The sequence below is a fragment of the Pristis pectinata genome, chromosome 11 (assembly GCF_009764475.1).
Source record: "Pristis pectinata isolate sPriPec2 chromosome 11, sPriPec2.1.pri, whole genome shotgun sequence".
Classification (NCBI taxonomy): domain Eukaryota; kingdom Metazoa; phylum Chordata; class Chondrichthyes; order Rhinopristiformes; family Pristidae; genus Pristis; species Pristis pectinata.
In genome coordinates, this window is record NC_067415.1 from 57097474 (window position 1) to 57112671 (window position 15198).

The 15198-nt window shown below is 38.0% G+C and overlaps 1 protein-coding gene across 2 annotated transcripts in view; it reads left to right on the plus strand.

Annotated features, from left to right (window-relative positions):
- Positions 1 to 14795, plus strand: part of LOC127576214 (ephrin-B2-like) — a 50056-nt gene extending 35261 nt beyond the window's left edge. Inside the window, exons 3-5 of one of the 2 annotated variants that reach the window (XM_052026642.1) lie at positions 5788 to 5880; positions 7247 to 7345; positions 11457 to 14795. In XM_052026642.1, coding sequence (XP_051882602.1) covers positions 5788 to 5880; positions 7247 to 7345; positions 11457 to 11869 — 605 coding nt within the window. In that variant the 3' untranslated portion in view covers positions 11870 to 14795. The remainder of the gene's footprint in view (positions 1 to 5787; positions 5881 to 7246; positions 7346 to 11456) is intronic. The other variant, XM_052026643.1, reaches the window with a different exon arrangement.
- The last annotated feature ends 403 nt before the right edge of the window (positions 14796 to 15198 follow it).

Consider the following 15198-nt stretch of genomic DNA (forward strand, 5'->3'; position numbering starts at 1 on the left):
GCATTAATACACCAATGATGTACTTTTCTTTGAAGTGCAACATAAGAAATCTTGGACCCAAATTTTGCACAAGCTCCCAAAAACAGCAATAAGATAATGAGAAGGTTGTCTCTTGCTTGAGGGATCGGTGTTGGATAAGCTAATGGGAAAAACTCACCTACTTTTCTCAGAGTGTCAGTTGATCTTTAATGTCCACCTGAGAGAGCAGCCGATGCCATGGTTTAATGGTTTAATTGCAAGATGGTGCCTTTGTCAGTACAGTACTCAGTCAGGACTAGAGTTACAGCCTAGATTTGTTACTCCTGTCTCTGAAGTAGGAATTGAACCCATAATGTTATTGATTCTCCACTGAGGCATAGCTGATACCTTAGGCAGAATTCGGCCATCTGAATTGTGTACTCGTTAGGTGTAAAGACAAGAGATACAGATGCTTTAAGATACTGTGTGTGAGGAAAATTAATCAAATGCCGGGTTCAGGAGGCAAAAACACAGCTGCATTTTTTTAAATGTCAGAGTACGATCCATTCACCTTCTGATTAAGTGTCAGTGTCACACAGATTCTCTCAGCTCAGTCCTGCACTTCGGAAAATCGATTTGAGAAATTATGATTTAAAAATAGAAACACAACTTTCAACAGGCTGGCTCTGCAGGTGGACACTCAGAAGTTTATTTTAGGTATAAGAAACAGCTTTGAAATGCAGACTACATCTATTGACTTTTTTTTATCCTTTCCCTCCACTTTTAATTTCCCATTGCGAATTGGCTCGAGCTGCTGATTCGTTTTGAAAGAAAATAAGTGCTCCCCTGTGATTGTTTTTTAAGGGAGTCTGGGAACCTCTTCACTGTATCCCAGTTTTGAAATCTCTGGATCCTGACCTTTAATAATTGGTAGACCCATGCTGAATTCACATAATGCACCTGGAATTGACCAGCAAGCTGCTGGAAAACGGAGACAAATTTTATGGCTGAAGCCGAAGTGACCTCAAAATAGCAGATGGAACATCCTGGCTAATTTGAGTCAAGTAGAAAAAGTCAAAGCATCATTTTCTGTTGAAGGGATATTGAAGAACAAAGCGGGACTGAAATCAGCTGTTTCAGTTTGGGTTCCTCAGATTGCTGACGGTGAAAGCAAAGGTACAGGCACAAATCCAAAGCTTTATTCATCCAGTGATTAAACAGCACTGCTGACCAGAAAGCCCAGATAGCCAAGTGTACATGAAGCACAGTTGGTTTATGAAGCACAGTCTCTGGAGAAGCAGGGTAATAATGATCAAATGAAGATGCATTAAAATGTAATATTACTTCCCTTCCTTTGGGGATGGGGAGAATTCAGAAGTGGCACTTATATAAGCCTATTCCTCTTCTGTTCATTAATTCATATAATCATCCCATTTTAAAATAGTGTGCAATTTTGACAGGAACCTTGTAACAGCGGCTGTAGTTGTTGCTGTTTCTGACAGGTGCAACAGCTAGATAAACAGTAAGAAGCCAGCAGTAATATTGTTCTCATTGGAATTATGATGTAAATCACATCCTTCCTTCTCTCCATCACAATGAACAGCCCCCACTCCACCCCCCTCCAACCGAATGAAAATCTCAAGAGCTTTTTTTTTCAATTCATTAGGCCCTTGTGTGGACCAGCACCACCATTACAGTGAAAATGGTGCAGTCTGGCAAAAAGCAGACATTGCAGTTATTGGTTCAGATCACTTCAGCAATCTTTGCAGCAGCATGGTTTGTTAGTTTTAATGCTGTCATGATTCAGTCTGAAAGATACTGTTGTGGGCCTACTCAACTGACTGCCAGGTTACCTTCAGTGAGTGTTGCAAGCTATTGTCATATGATGTTTTTCTCCACTCAAAATGCACTGCTAGATTTTGATTTATTGATTAAAAACTAATTCTTTGGAGCAGAACATCAACCTGTACTGCTACTTAGCTTTTCTAACCTCTAAGCATCGTTTTACTGATGAGAAACTATTGGGATTTAGTTGGATGAGTAGGCCTAGCCCTCAACCTGAAAATCTTACATTGAGCTGTTTTTGTTTTGAATTGTAGAAACAATGAGACATTATTTTGGGATTTCAAAAGTACTATAGGTTGGCATTCAGCTGTCTTTTACAACTGATGGATTGAGCTCAAGGTTCCCATAATCCGACACAAAGCAGTCATGGAATAAGGCAGTTCCAGAATTTATGGTCAAATACTGGTTTGAGTTTATTTTGCCTGTCTAAATGTACAGTGCTGCTGCCCAGACTCTGAAATATGGAATCACCTCAAAAAGCCAATCGACTTTTTTCAAGAATGTGTCATTTTGCCTTTGAAAATGGTATGTGAGGATCTACTCGGGATTTAAAACTCAAAACCACAGAGAAAACATTTATTTTCAAAGCAGGTAACCAGTTAAACTGTTGACGTGGGAGCCAGGTTGCGTCTGAAAGGCTGAGAAACAGAACTTCTTAAAAGGGAGGGACACAGTTGGTGTTTGCTTAGTGACCAGTCTTTTACAAAGCTGCAGTCTGTTGGGAATACTTTGATACTTTGCACTTCCTCCAGTGTTTGAGTTACGCGCGCGTGCACACACACACACACACGCACACACAGTGCTTTCAACAGGTACTAAGGGGATGAAACTCTGGTATCCTGAGCATCACCAGATGATTTGTCTCCTTTAGCAAATGTTGAGTAGAGCTTTCCACTGGAAAGCTTTGCTTATAGCTTGACCCCATGCAGCTGGATATGTGAGGCAATAGTTAAACAGTCCCTATGAATTTTTCAAATAATTCCCTCAACAGCCTTGCCTAATTGTCAGACTAATTATGTGGGCAGCATTGAAATGCGACACCAGTGAGGAGTGTCAGATTACTTCCAGAAAACAGGTTTTTATTATTTGTCCAATGCAGGGTTTGAATCCATCCCAGCTTTCAAAACCCTCCCACCCCAGAACTGAGAAACCAGACACCATCTGAAGCAAACATAAAGAATCAAATGAGATTTTTAGTTGTAGATTGCTCATTGCTTTGTTGCTTGATCTCAAAACCTGTCACATTGTATACGGTTACACAACATAGACGGTTGATTTTTTCATATATTTTGAATAGTGTGCACTCAAGTTATGTTGCCGAGGTGGCCACTTTGCATACTGACATGTTGAGCAGGCCACATCCTGTGCCTGATCCTACTTCACAGCTAACAAATGGTGCACAGATCAAGGCACTGGCTTCCTTCCGATTATCCTCCAACCTAGATGGAACAGGCTAGACTGAGGGATCAGAATTTCCTAATAGTCGCTATTTGGGAAAAGCGGGTATGGGGAAGGGGGGAAGAGAAGAAGAATACAAAATATAATTAGCTCATTAACAAGTTACAAGCAATGACAGTAAAGTCTGTAATTTAGTGTAGGTGATAAGACATTTAGCTTGGTGAACATCTGCAATGAAAGAATTTCAGACAGTCTGGTTAAGTATTTACATGGAAAGAACCCACAATATAACTTGAGGGCCAGCAAATTTGAAATCAGAAGAAGCTGCATGCAGTATTCAAACCCTATTTAGAATACAAAGGAATCAGAACCAGCATCAGGTTTATTATTACTGACGTATGTCGTGAAATTTGTTGTTTTGTGGCAGCAGTGCATGCAAAACATAAAGGCATAAAAATTTACTATCAGTTACAAAAATAAATAAATTGTGCCAATTGTAATTGCACTTTTTTCAAAGTTATATCCTTTTTGTTCATTGAATTGAGCTGCAAGATCTATCATAATTAGTGTCATTTGCCTTCAAGAACTGCTACAAACACTTTTTTCCCCATTAAAGGGAGAGTTGTAAGTTTTCAATATTAATTCTTAATCGAGTAGACAGGTACACAGTCTTGAATTGCTTGGTTCACGTAGGTGATCCTTAGTTAAGAATCTTCCTCTTTCGATTTGCAATGCAGCTATCTAAAATTAACTTAATTTAATGCCACATTTACCCGAAAGACATTTTTGGAGTTCGTTGCTAGTGATTGGTGGGAAGAGTTGAGCCGTCACCACGTTGGAATAGGTATCATTCTCCCTTCATCTTTATACAGTAGATTTGGCCTAATTATAGTATTTTAGCTGGCTATAGATATGAGCACACAGTGGTCCCATCACATGCATGCACTCAGTTTGCAACTGTGGGCAGTGTTTGTGGATAAAACCTTAAGCAATTGGTATAACGTTCCTTAGGTTCACTAGTAAATGGGCCAACACCAACATAAAAGGCCACGCAGTGCCACACATGTGAGTTAAGTTAGCTCATATGACTAGTGGAGAATTTTGGGCTATAGAATAATTTAATCTTTTAAAGCCCATAAATGTTTTATTTGAGTGTTTATTTGTTCATTTTTCGTTTAAACAGTAAACAGTGATATGGTGCCTTGGAGGAGTTTCTGTATTGGAAGGGAAATTAATCAACATAAGTAGATACATTTATTAACCCCGGGTGGTTCAGCAAAGTTGTAATTTCAACTGCATGCATTAATTCAGAGGATTCACACTGTCAGGCCCACTAACACCCTTCCCTCCATTGTAGCTGTAATGGTGTGTTCTGCACTCAATGCATTCACTGATATGTTGAAATTCTGACTGTCCTCTCAGGGAAGAGGTCCCATGGCATCAATCCAAGATGAGCAGGGGAGTTTTCCCCAGTGCCCTGGCCAACATTTAGCTTTTAATCAGAAAACTGAAAGAAAATTAACTGTTAACTGCTTCAGTTCCATAAATAAAGTGGCTGCTGCTTTTGCAATATTGCTGCACTGAATACATTCCAAAAGTACTACATTTGTTGTAAAGCACTTTGAGAGATGCTAAGTTTGTAAAAGGCATAATATAATGGAAAGTTCCAGTTAAACTATCGTATGTTGAAAAATTGGATATGTGGAAAGCTAAAAGTGTGTCGCATTCTTAAACACTCATTCCTTTTAAACGCAGTACAGATGGTAAGAGGGAGCTTGTTTCAGGATTTCTGATACATTCTGTAGTGTTTTACTTTAGTTATTCAGGCTTTGTAGTATTTGTTCCACCCGCCCTTGTGCCATTTTCAAAAGTGTCTGGATGTTAAACTAACGTCTGATCCTATCTAGAAAGGCACACAGTTTTCCAGGCTCCATGTAGATTGATTTATTAGCATATTTTAATGGCCAACCTACTGAACAGATTCCATTACAATGAACATTTAAATTGGTACCTGAAAGTTTTTGAAGAGCTAATGATGTTTGGAATTAGCTTCATAGCTTGTCTTCACCTGCTAAACTATTGTAAATGTACACCTGTAATTAAATGACCTGACGGAGTGACAATGATAACATCGTTACTAGCCATTCTAGTGTTCTTGAGTTTGCTGTTCCATGTTTGGGTGCTGTTTTAGCAGAGATGTCCTTGCTGTTGTCATCTAATAGGTCATAAAGAACACTTCCAACATTGACAGGCCTGATTTACACACAGAATTGCTTCATGCTATTGATTTTCCCATCTAACAGTGATATGTCTCCACGATTCTCCAAATCTGTTGATATGGTGGCACATTACAGACCTATTCTTAAGTGCCTTTTTAGAAGATTGGATTTTAATAGCTGATAAATTACCATGTTACTTCATGTCATTGGGGGAAGGGAAGTGAGCTTATTGGATAAAATGTTCCAGTGTTCTGATTTGTTGGCGTATCAACAATGATGTTTAGCGACCTTATTGAAGTAATAGACATCCTTGCAGATGCACTGGATTGAATTTAGAGGATTAAACAGTTTGTTTCTTTATTTCCAGCAACATCAAATGGTACTTTGGAAGGACTGGAAAACCGGGAAGGAGGAGTGTGTCAAACCAAAGCCATGAAACTTATAATGAAAGTTGGACAAGGTAAGAGTCACCAGGACTTCTTGGGAGATATGACCATTTGTCACTTATTCTCACTTCATTATAAGCTCTGCTTAGTCAGAGTGACAATTAAAGACACAATGCAGTCTCATCAACACAATAAAAATCTGCTGGTTCTCTGTAAATGTCAGAACTGAAGAGAATACAACATTTAATTGTTGTCCTGTAACTTTTCTGGAGTTCCCAAGTCATCATCTGTTACATAAATTGATTAGAAGTAGCCTAACAGCTTGTCTTAAATTTTAATTGAATAGTTGCAAAATAAATTGCATTACAGCAATCTGTTTGTGTCTTTTCCTTAAGGTTGGTTGACCAAGGGATAAGCATGAGTACTTTTTAATTTCTGGGGAAAAAAGAACTTTACATTTTCTGTTATGATTGAAGAAAATTCAATTAGCATTTTTAAACAAAATAAATAATTATACATGCTGATGTGCTTATCTTTGTTTTTAAGTCAATAATGAGAAATTTATTTTGTAGGAAACTGGAGGCTCATTTGAATGTAAAGGTTGTTAATGAATAAAAACTTTAGTAGTTTACTTCTTATAAAATGTTGACAATAAATGGATTCTAAGTTGGTTTCATTTAACACAATTTTAATTTTGAAATACAATCTGTGTTGTCATGAGTAATCCCCTTACATCTTTAGAATTTGCAAAGCAAAAACTTGTTATATTCATATTTTATGTTGCCTTTCCAAATAGTGTCTATTTAGCATTCTGTCAACATCTTCTGATTGAGCTACAAAAACTTTGCCTGCTGTTGGGAGGCTTCTCAATGGCTGTTATAGATGGCTTTTGAGTGGTCAGCATCTAAATGCCTAGTGTTTGCAGTTTCTTTAAGCTCAGCTCAAGCCCAGGAAATGGCCACTTTAGACAATGATTATTGCCAAGGGTATGCATATAAGGGTATAAACATCAGCTGGACCAAGTGGAGCAGGGCCTCAGTAAAAGTGAAAGTTTTAAATTGCTTGTTTTTCCAGACCAAGTGCCTGTGCATTGAAATGAATTACACTTCACCTCATATTTTGAGAGGACTGAATATATTCTGACCAAAACCTTATCAATAATTAGAAATTCTACTGGTTCATTTTGTTAAGTCCAAATCCATAGATAAAAGCCTTTATAGTGAACATTCTTGTTCATCAGTGACTTCCACATTTTTAAGCAAATAAAGCTAAAAGCAAACAGACTTCATTGCAGTCATGGTGCTGGTGTCCACAATGGCCTCAGTTTGTTGTTCTTGAAATAAAACATCAGTGTTGAGGGATCTTCCTCTTTGTCTGACTGATGAAGGTATCTCAGCGCAACGGCATGTAACTGAAACAACCTTTTTAAAAACTTTTTAGATGCAAATTCTATGGAACGAAATGAAAAAGCAACCAGTGTTCCTGGAAATGGACGAGATGGCACCACGAGCAAGCCCACCCAAAAGACTGAGAATGAAGGTAATAGAAGCTGATTATAATGAAGATACCTCATCTTTGAACTGGAGTTGTGGAACTTCATTCATCTGCCTGAAAGGCCCATTTTATGGGCAAGTTAAACACCAAAGTCATTGACACGAGTAAGCAAATGGCAATTCTGAGAGGAACTCGACTTCTTTTTGAGACATAAGGTGTCTTTACATGAGCCACAATCACTTGTTACTTAATTTGGCTCAGTTCTGCATGACCGTGAAGTGCTGATCATGTGGACAGTTTGTCCTTAGAGCACAGAAGGAGGCCATTCAGGCCATCAAGGTTGTGCTGGACCTTTGAATGAACATCCAGATTATTCCTGCCTCCCCTTTCGTTTCCACATAGGCCTGCCAAAGTTTCCACTTCAAATGTATAGACAAATCCACTTTGAAAGTCACTGATCATTCTGCTTCTACTGGCTTTTCAAGCAATGCATTTCAGATCTTAACAACTTGTTGTATATTTTAAAAAAAAATCTGCTTCTTTCTAATTCTTTTGGCTCTTGTCTTAAGTCTGTCCTCTGGTGTCTTAACATCTTGCCAGTGGAAAGAATTCCTCCATATTAGCTCTGTTAAATCCTACCATAATTTTGATCATTAAATATTCATTTAGTCTTTTCAGCTCCAAGAGGAGAATGCCAACTTCTTTGGTCTCACAACATGACTGAAGTCCCTCATGCACACTACTTGTAAATTTCCTTGACATCATCTAAAGTGCCGTGATGTCCTTCTAAATTGAGGTGTCAAAATTCAATTGCATGCTCCAGCTGGAGCTTAGCCTGTGAGTTATAAAGGTTTAGCGTAACCTCCTTACTTTTATACTCTATGCTTCTGTTTATAAATCCAAGATTCCTGCATGTTTTCTAATCAGCTCTTTTAACTTGTGCTGCCAGCTTCAAAGATTTGTGTGTCAACCTTGGGTCTCTTTGCATTTGCACCCCCTCTAAAATTATATCATCTAGTTTATGTTGCTTTTCCTCATTCTTACTCCAAAAATGCATTCTATCATACTTCTTAGCATTAAATACTTCTGCATATTTCATCAATTTGTCTAAGTCCCAATAAAGTCTGCTGCCTTCTTTAACTGTTTATTACATTTCTGAGTATTGTGTCTTCTGCAAACTTTAACAGTCTTGACTATCCTTCTTTAACAATCGCAAACTGATTCTATGGAAAGCAACATGAATTCTTCATTTTCACAAGATATCCACAGAATTCCTGCCTTAAGTTGCAGCCAGTTGATGCAAGCATGGCAGCTGGAACTTTACATTGATTAGTGCAGTTTTTTTTGCCCTTGGATCAAAGTAAATGCTACAGTTATTTCCTCCCTATTACCTAAATCTTGATAAGCTCTACTCCTAATCCCTTTGGACCTTCTCTCTGTCTTTCCACCTTAGTGAAAAGTGAATTTCAATGTGGAATTGCGATATAGCCAGATGAAAATTAGGGAATCTAATATTCTGATTTGCTTCCAAAGGGAGTTTGAGTTGTGAGCAATTCCAGATGTTTGACAGATAATGAGAGCTTGTATGCACTGTTGTTTCAAGAGAGGAAAGCTTTTAATTTCTTCCTGTGCTTCTTCCTCACTGTGTCAGGCTAGCACTCAGCTGCAGCTTACAAGAATCACATTAATGTAAATGTGATTGATTCCATCATCTCTATCAGAGTGCTTTGCTTTGCCTCAGATTCAGAGGACGAGAACTGCTAAGTAGAATTTCTTCAGTGAAGGGGAGGGCTCAGATTGTATATTTTTTCAAACTGGACTCTGCACTTTGATCTGTTTATTATTTCAAGGATTTAAATCCATCTTGTAGAACCTCAAGCTTTACATTTACTTACGAGGAAATAAATTAATAACTCTTTTAAATAAAATAACACCCTCTGTTTCTGTGAATGATAAAAATCTGAAGAGATCAGTGTATCCACATTATAGATTGATTTTTCTTAGCAGATGTGAAGTTGTCAAATACATGTGTGAGTTTCAGCGTATAGTTCCACCCGAGCAGGACAGTAGAACTCCACTTCTCATCGGCATCTCAGAAAAGTTGATGGCTTTGTGTAGATAATGCCTTGTTCCAACAAAGCAATAATCAACTGATGTTGCTTTGTTTGTACCTCAGTACCTATGCTCCATCCATGTGAGGTGCCTCATGATGTGTCCACAAGAATTGGTTACAAACAGTAGCTTAATTAGCCTATTTTTGACCACAAATTTGATTTTTATTGTGCTCACAACAAGTCAAAACTAATACATGGTTAATGAATTTACTGGCAATCTCCTGGGTTCCAGTTTATCAAAATATTTTTATCTTGCACGATATGTTTCAAGAAAAATTCCCTGACCTTGTCTCTCTATTCCTATTAAGACTTTACTGGTGTTGGCAGTGCTGAAACTATTAGAAGCCTGTAATTAACCCAACCTTCAATCTTTTGGAGAATAGAATTGCACATTTCTATTTCACTTTATGTGAAGAAATAATGTCACCCTTGAATAGCCTGGTTCTAATTTTGTTTTGCCCTTGATTCTGGACTCTCTATCAGAGGAAGTGGTTTCTCTTTGCTTACACTTTGAATTATTTCATCACTTGGATCACCTTGACTGAGACACCATCAAAGTTCTATACCCAAGCGAATCCTGTGAGACTCCTTCCCTCTCTCAATTTTATCTTCCAAGATTGAATTTTTTAGCCACTACTTCTTGATTTATTTTGTCTTCTATCCTCCTCTATTTAGTCAGGAACTTCAACAAGCTTTTAGTTAACAAAAACTGTAGAAAAGTGTCACGTAGATTCACACCTACAGCTCTCCAGAGGGAGCATTTCAGATGTCAGCAAAGCCAGTAGGGAAGTTGAGCTGATGTGACCTCTGGAAACAAATTCACTGGTTAGTAATCGTAACCCATTTAATGGTGCCTAATGCCAGGAGTTCCAAAGGACCACAAGTGAAAATACTCATTTATAAAACTCTCTACCAAAACACCAGGGAATGATCCAGATTCAGGTAGTTGGGGTGGAGATAATTCCCAATAAGTGGATTTATGAAGATGAAACATCAGTTTTGCTTATAACATTTTGATTCACAAATGAGAAACTGTCATGCAACTTATTGAAATGATCAATCAGATATGAAGTTGTAAACTAGATAAATGCCAGCATGCTTTCTGAGTAAAAGGAGATGATGTGCACAGATCCATTCCTGAGTGAATGGGCTGGCTTGTTTCTCAATGTATGGAATGACTAATACCAAGCACCAGCATCTCAAGGCTGAAGCAAATCAGACAGTATGACTAGGGACAATTGTCTTCCGGATTTACATTTTCTTAATCTCACCAATGCTGCCTCAGGAAAGTCTACATCTGTTTCATGTGAAACTGTCAGCTTCATTTTTGCAAGTGACTGATGAAGATTTATTGATTGAAAACTGTGGCTTAAGGAAACCATATAAGCATACGTTGTCTTAAATATTCATTGCTGACCACTCGTGATTGTATTTAGATAGCCTATAGGTAATCTCATTTGTCATATAGAAATTTACCCTTGGGTGCAAACAATCAAGCATGAACTTAATATTTTTTAAGTTATTTAAAGCTAATTTATTTATTTAAAATCAGTTACTTCTAGATCAATGTGTTTATTGGCAACATCACTCAGAGTGTTTCTGCAAGCAAACAATAGAGTATGAAATACACTTTGAAAATGGCAATTGTTGCTAGGTCAATGGTTAATTTTAAATCTGAGATTGATAGACCTTTTGAATCAAAGCTGTTAAAGAAGATGAGAAAATGGGGAAAAGAAGTTTGGTCACAGATCACCAATGATATTAAATGATGGGATAGGTTGAGGGACATTCAGGTATACTTCTGACACACACCCCTTTTCTCCAAAATCTGCATCACACAGGGGGGTGGCTGGTTGATTCACTGTATGTAAAATGGATGCCTTGAAATCTCACCAGTAATTTCATGAAAACACAGACTACATCTTTTTGATGGAGACAAGGTTTTATTTACATTGTTGGGAATGAAATGATATTTCTCTGTAAGATGATTTTAAAAGGCTTTGGTCATGAGCACATTATTCACCCAGTTCTTCTATTTACAGGCGGGACACACTCATTGAGTAGTGACAATAAATCTTCCACTCCACCCAAGGATTCGGGTGAGAGCAAGTTCCTCAACTCCGATGTGGCCTTATTTGCAGGCATTGGATCGGGCTGTGTGATCTTCATCATCATCATCATTATGTTGGTGGTTCTGCTGCTGAAATACAAGAGGCGACACAGAAAACACTCTCCGCAGCATACCACCACTCTATCACTCAGCACGCTGGCCACCCCTAAGCGGGGAGGTAATAATAATGGTTCTGAACCCAGTGACATTATCATTCCATTAAGGACTGCAGACAGCGCCTTTTGTCCACATTATGAAAAAGTCAGCGGAGACTATGGACATCCTGTGTATATCGTCCAGGAGATGCCACCACAGAGCCCGGCAAATATATACTACAAAGTCTGAGATAAGAGGACAGAAGCTAGTTTGGGATCCTGAAGAATACTCTTGGCCTGTTGCAACCTGGGTCTTCTGCTGAAATTAGTGGTGACTCTTTCTCTTTGCACCAGGATTGACTTTAAATATGTTGGAGAATTAAAGGGGAAAATGGAAGCTTTGCAGGAAATTCAGCTGAAGAGAGAGCTGGTTAGTGTCTATGGTTTGTGTAGGAATCTGCTTAAAGTTAAATACCAGGAGCAGGAAGTTGGAGGACAGTTGAGTCAGGGACTCAACCAAACTGTTCCACCTTCTACTTTCACCATTAATTTATGGACCACATTGTTACAAACATACCAGGAAGCAAAATGCAAATAGATGTTTGAACTATCTATCACTGTATTTATAACCAATAAGGTTTTACGCTTTGGATATTCAGCAATAGAAAATAGTCAGTCTGTACTTTCCCTAGACTGTTAACTTTTATATTAACCGGATTTCATAAATCCACCTCTGTCCTTGTTCTTGTGCTTTTGATTTTTACTCCCTCTTATTGTTTTCCTGCTACCAGTATTACTTATTAACCTGAAGGCCACTTTGCCTTCGAACACAATCACTAGAACTTCAGGAACTTTGTAGAACGTACCACAACACTAACCTTAATTAAACATCCCAGTCACCAGTGGTAGTAGACACACAGCAGCTACATTTTAATCAGTTATACAGAAAGATGTGGGGACACATTACAAATGAGCAGGAGACTACGAGTTTACCTGTGACATTTAACTGCATTTGCAGTTGTATGCTGCTGCCTTTTTGAATCTGAGAAGGAAGTGTAGAGATATAGATTATTTAGGGAGCACTTTGGTACTAAAAGTTCCAAGATGTAGACTGGTAGACATGGTGACAAGCACAGTGCTGTAGGGCTGCACTTTAAATGAACTAAAATAATTATTTTGAGCAAAACTGATAGAGAGAGGAAAAAAGTGAAATGCCTCAATATGCATGATGCATTATTTGAGGTATTAAAGGGAAGGGCCCACATCAGTGAATAAGGGCATCAGTGGGGCTAGTTCATGATGCTCTTAAGAACAGTGCAACAGTGATATTGACACACTGAGGAAATATACTGCCTTACAGTTTGAATCCTTTAATGCTTTGTATGAATAGACTGTGGAGCAGTCTCCGTATTACATGGTACAGCTTCTCGTACTGTAGCTGGCATAGCTCTGCAGCTTGAGTGACCTTTAAGGGTTATCCTTGAAATACTCATTAGACAAAAAAAAATACTCTACATAAAGTGGACAAGGGAGTAGAAGGAACCAAGTGATTAAATACCAGACCTGGTCAGTAGGTTATTATGGGTCAATTTTTGTAGTCAGAATTGCTCTGTAAGTATGCATTGTGGGTGGGTGAAGACCATTTGAACATTAGACTATCTGGATAATCAGAACACAGCCGCAAAATGTTTGGACATTTGCCTCTGGGAATGGAATCTAGTTTCCATAAATATATGACTAAAATAGAGTCCTCATAAGACTTCTTAAACAACAAAAGATGAAAATAAGTCCTGCTTCATATTTGCAAAGAACTAAAGGACTTTTTAGCCCTGATCTATTTAGTGTACACTTGAGCCTAATTTTAAGAAAATACTTTTAAAACAATAGTGGCCTGGTATTGTCAGTGTCTGTTTCAAAATCATCTTCAGTCCTGGGGTGAGCTGCAGCACAGAGCGTGTTATTAATCTCCATCCTGTGATATCCTGCAGCTTAAAATTCAAAGATCACACAGAAGTAGCTGTATGAAAAGTCGGTCTCAGGAATCCCAAAAGGGAACCTACAAAATGGTTGCCCAACCTAATCCTTGAACCTGAAAATTATGTTAGCAACAAAAGTGAGGCACTTTTGCATATACTTAGGCCGTTGCTATGGTGATGAAGTACATTACATGTGCGTCTGATTCTCTACCATTTCCATGCAAAGTGTTATTTTTGTGGGCCTTTGGGACAATGACATATTAGCAGAGACACTTCTCGGTTGTACAAGATCGTGTTTGTTCTTTATGAGGTATTTTATGGGTTATCTGCGTCTGGCTGTGTTGTCATTTTAAAATAGACTGTGTGAATGGCAGGTGAATTTCAAATTTAAAAATAAAACTAATGTGGGAGTTGACGGGATTCCTGGTTTATAGAATGTGCAGTGGTTGTGTCCAATGTAGAGTAAGGCACTTTAAACTGATCGCTTATGGTTCGTCTTACTCAGCTCCATCCCTCCCAAAACTAATGTCACTATAACTGCCTTGCAGACACAATCATCCCTCTCACCTGGTTTTAGAAGTTGCACCACACAGTAAACTGATGCTAGTTGTGAAGCTGTAAATACGTTGGATATTTTCGTGTATAAGGATTTGGGCAGGGCAGGAGGAGAGAGTTAAAATAGCCTTATCCACCTTTTTAGTAACAGAAGTTCACAATAGAGCATGAACCTGATTTTTCCCTCAAGTAAAATGTTTTGTGTAAATAGAAGATTTTTTTTAAAACAAATTCTAAGGAGGATGTTTTGTATAAAATCTGAACTTTTTGCAACGTATTTTTAGCTATAGCTTGTTTTCAAGGCAGTGTCATTCCCCTTTGCACTGTTTAAAAATGGAGATAAAAGAAAATTGGTAAATTTACCAAATTGACCACTGCATATTTGTGCCATGAATATTTATTTAATTGTTCCTTTGTCCAGTTTGTACACACAGTATTATGCTTGCTTTATAAATATTGAATGTTGCTTTTCCTCATGTTCCCCCCTTTTTGTAATCTGTTCTTTCAATCATCTTTTTCTGAAGTGTTTAATTTTCACCTTCGCTCCCCTGCTGTCCAAGAAAAAACAAACAAAATTAAAATCACATTCCACTAGTCTGTTACAAACTGAAATTGTTTTTAAATAAAAGATTTTTTTTCCTATGGAAAACTGCCTGGGGTTCAGTTTTTTTCTTCCTTTCTTATACTTCCTGAAATCTGGCAAAAAAACAAAGGTCTTTTAAAATGGCTTGTTACGTTTTGAATAAAATGTAAAGGATTCAATTCTTTGAAGTTCTTGTTTTCAGTGCCCCTGGGTTAGAGAGAGGGGTAGGTCATCTAGTGTTCTTACTTTTGATGGCCATCATGTTGGAAGTATACTTGTAATTGTCAGGTGAGGAGAAGATTGGGCTTGGCCATAACGCTCCATCCCACTGAGGTCAACAAGCCTGTTGGCAACCACTGTTAAAGCTTCTGCATCGACGACTTGCACTTAAGTAGCACCTTTAATGTAAAATGATGCATTTGATGGCAGCCTAATCTGGAAACAAAAATGGTGATTGATCTAAAT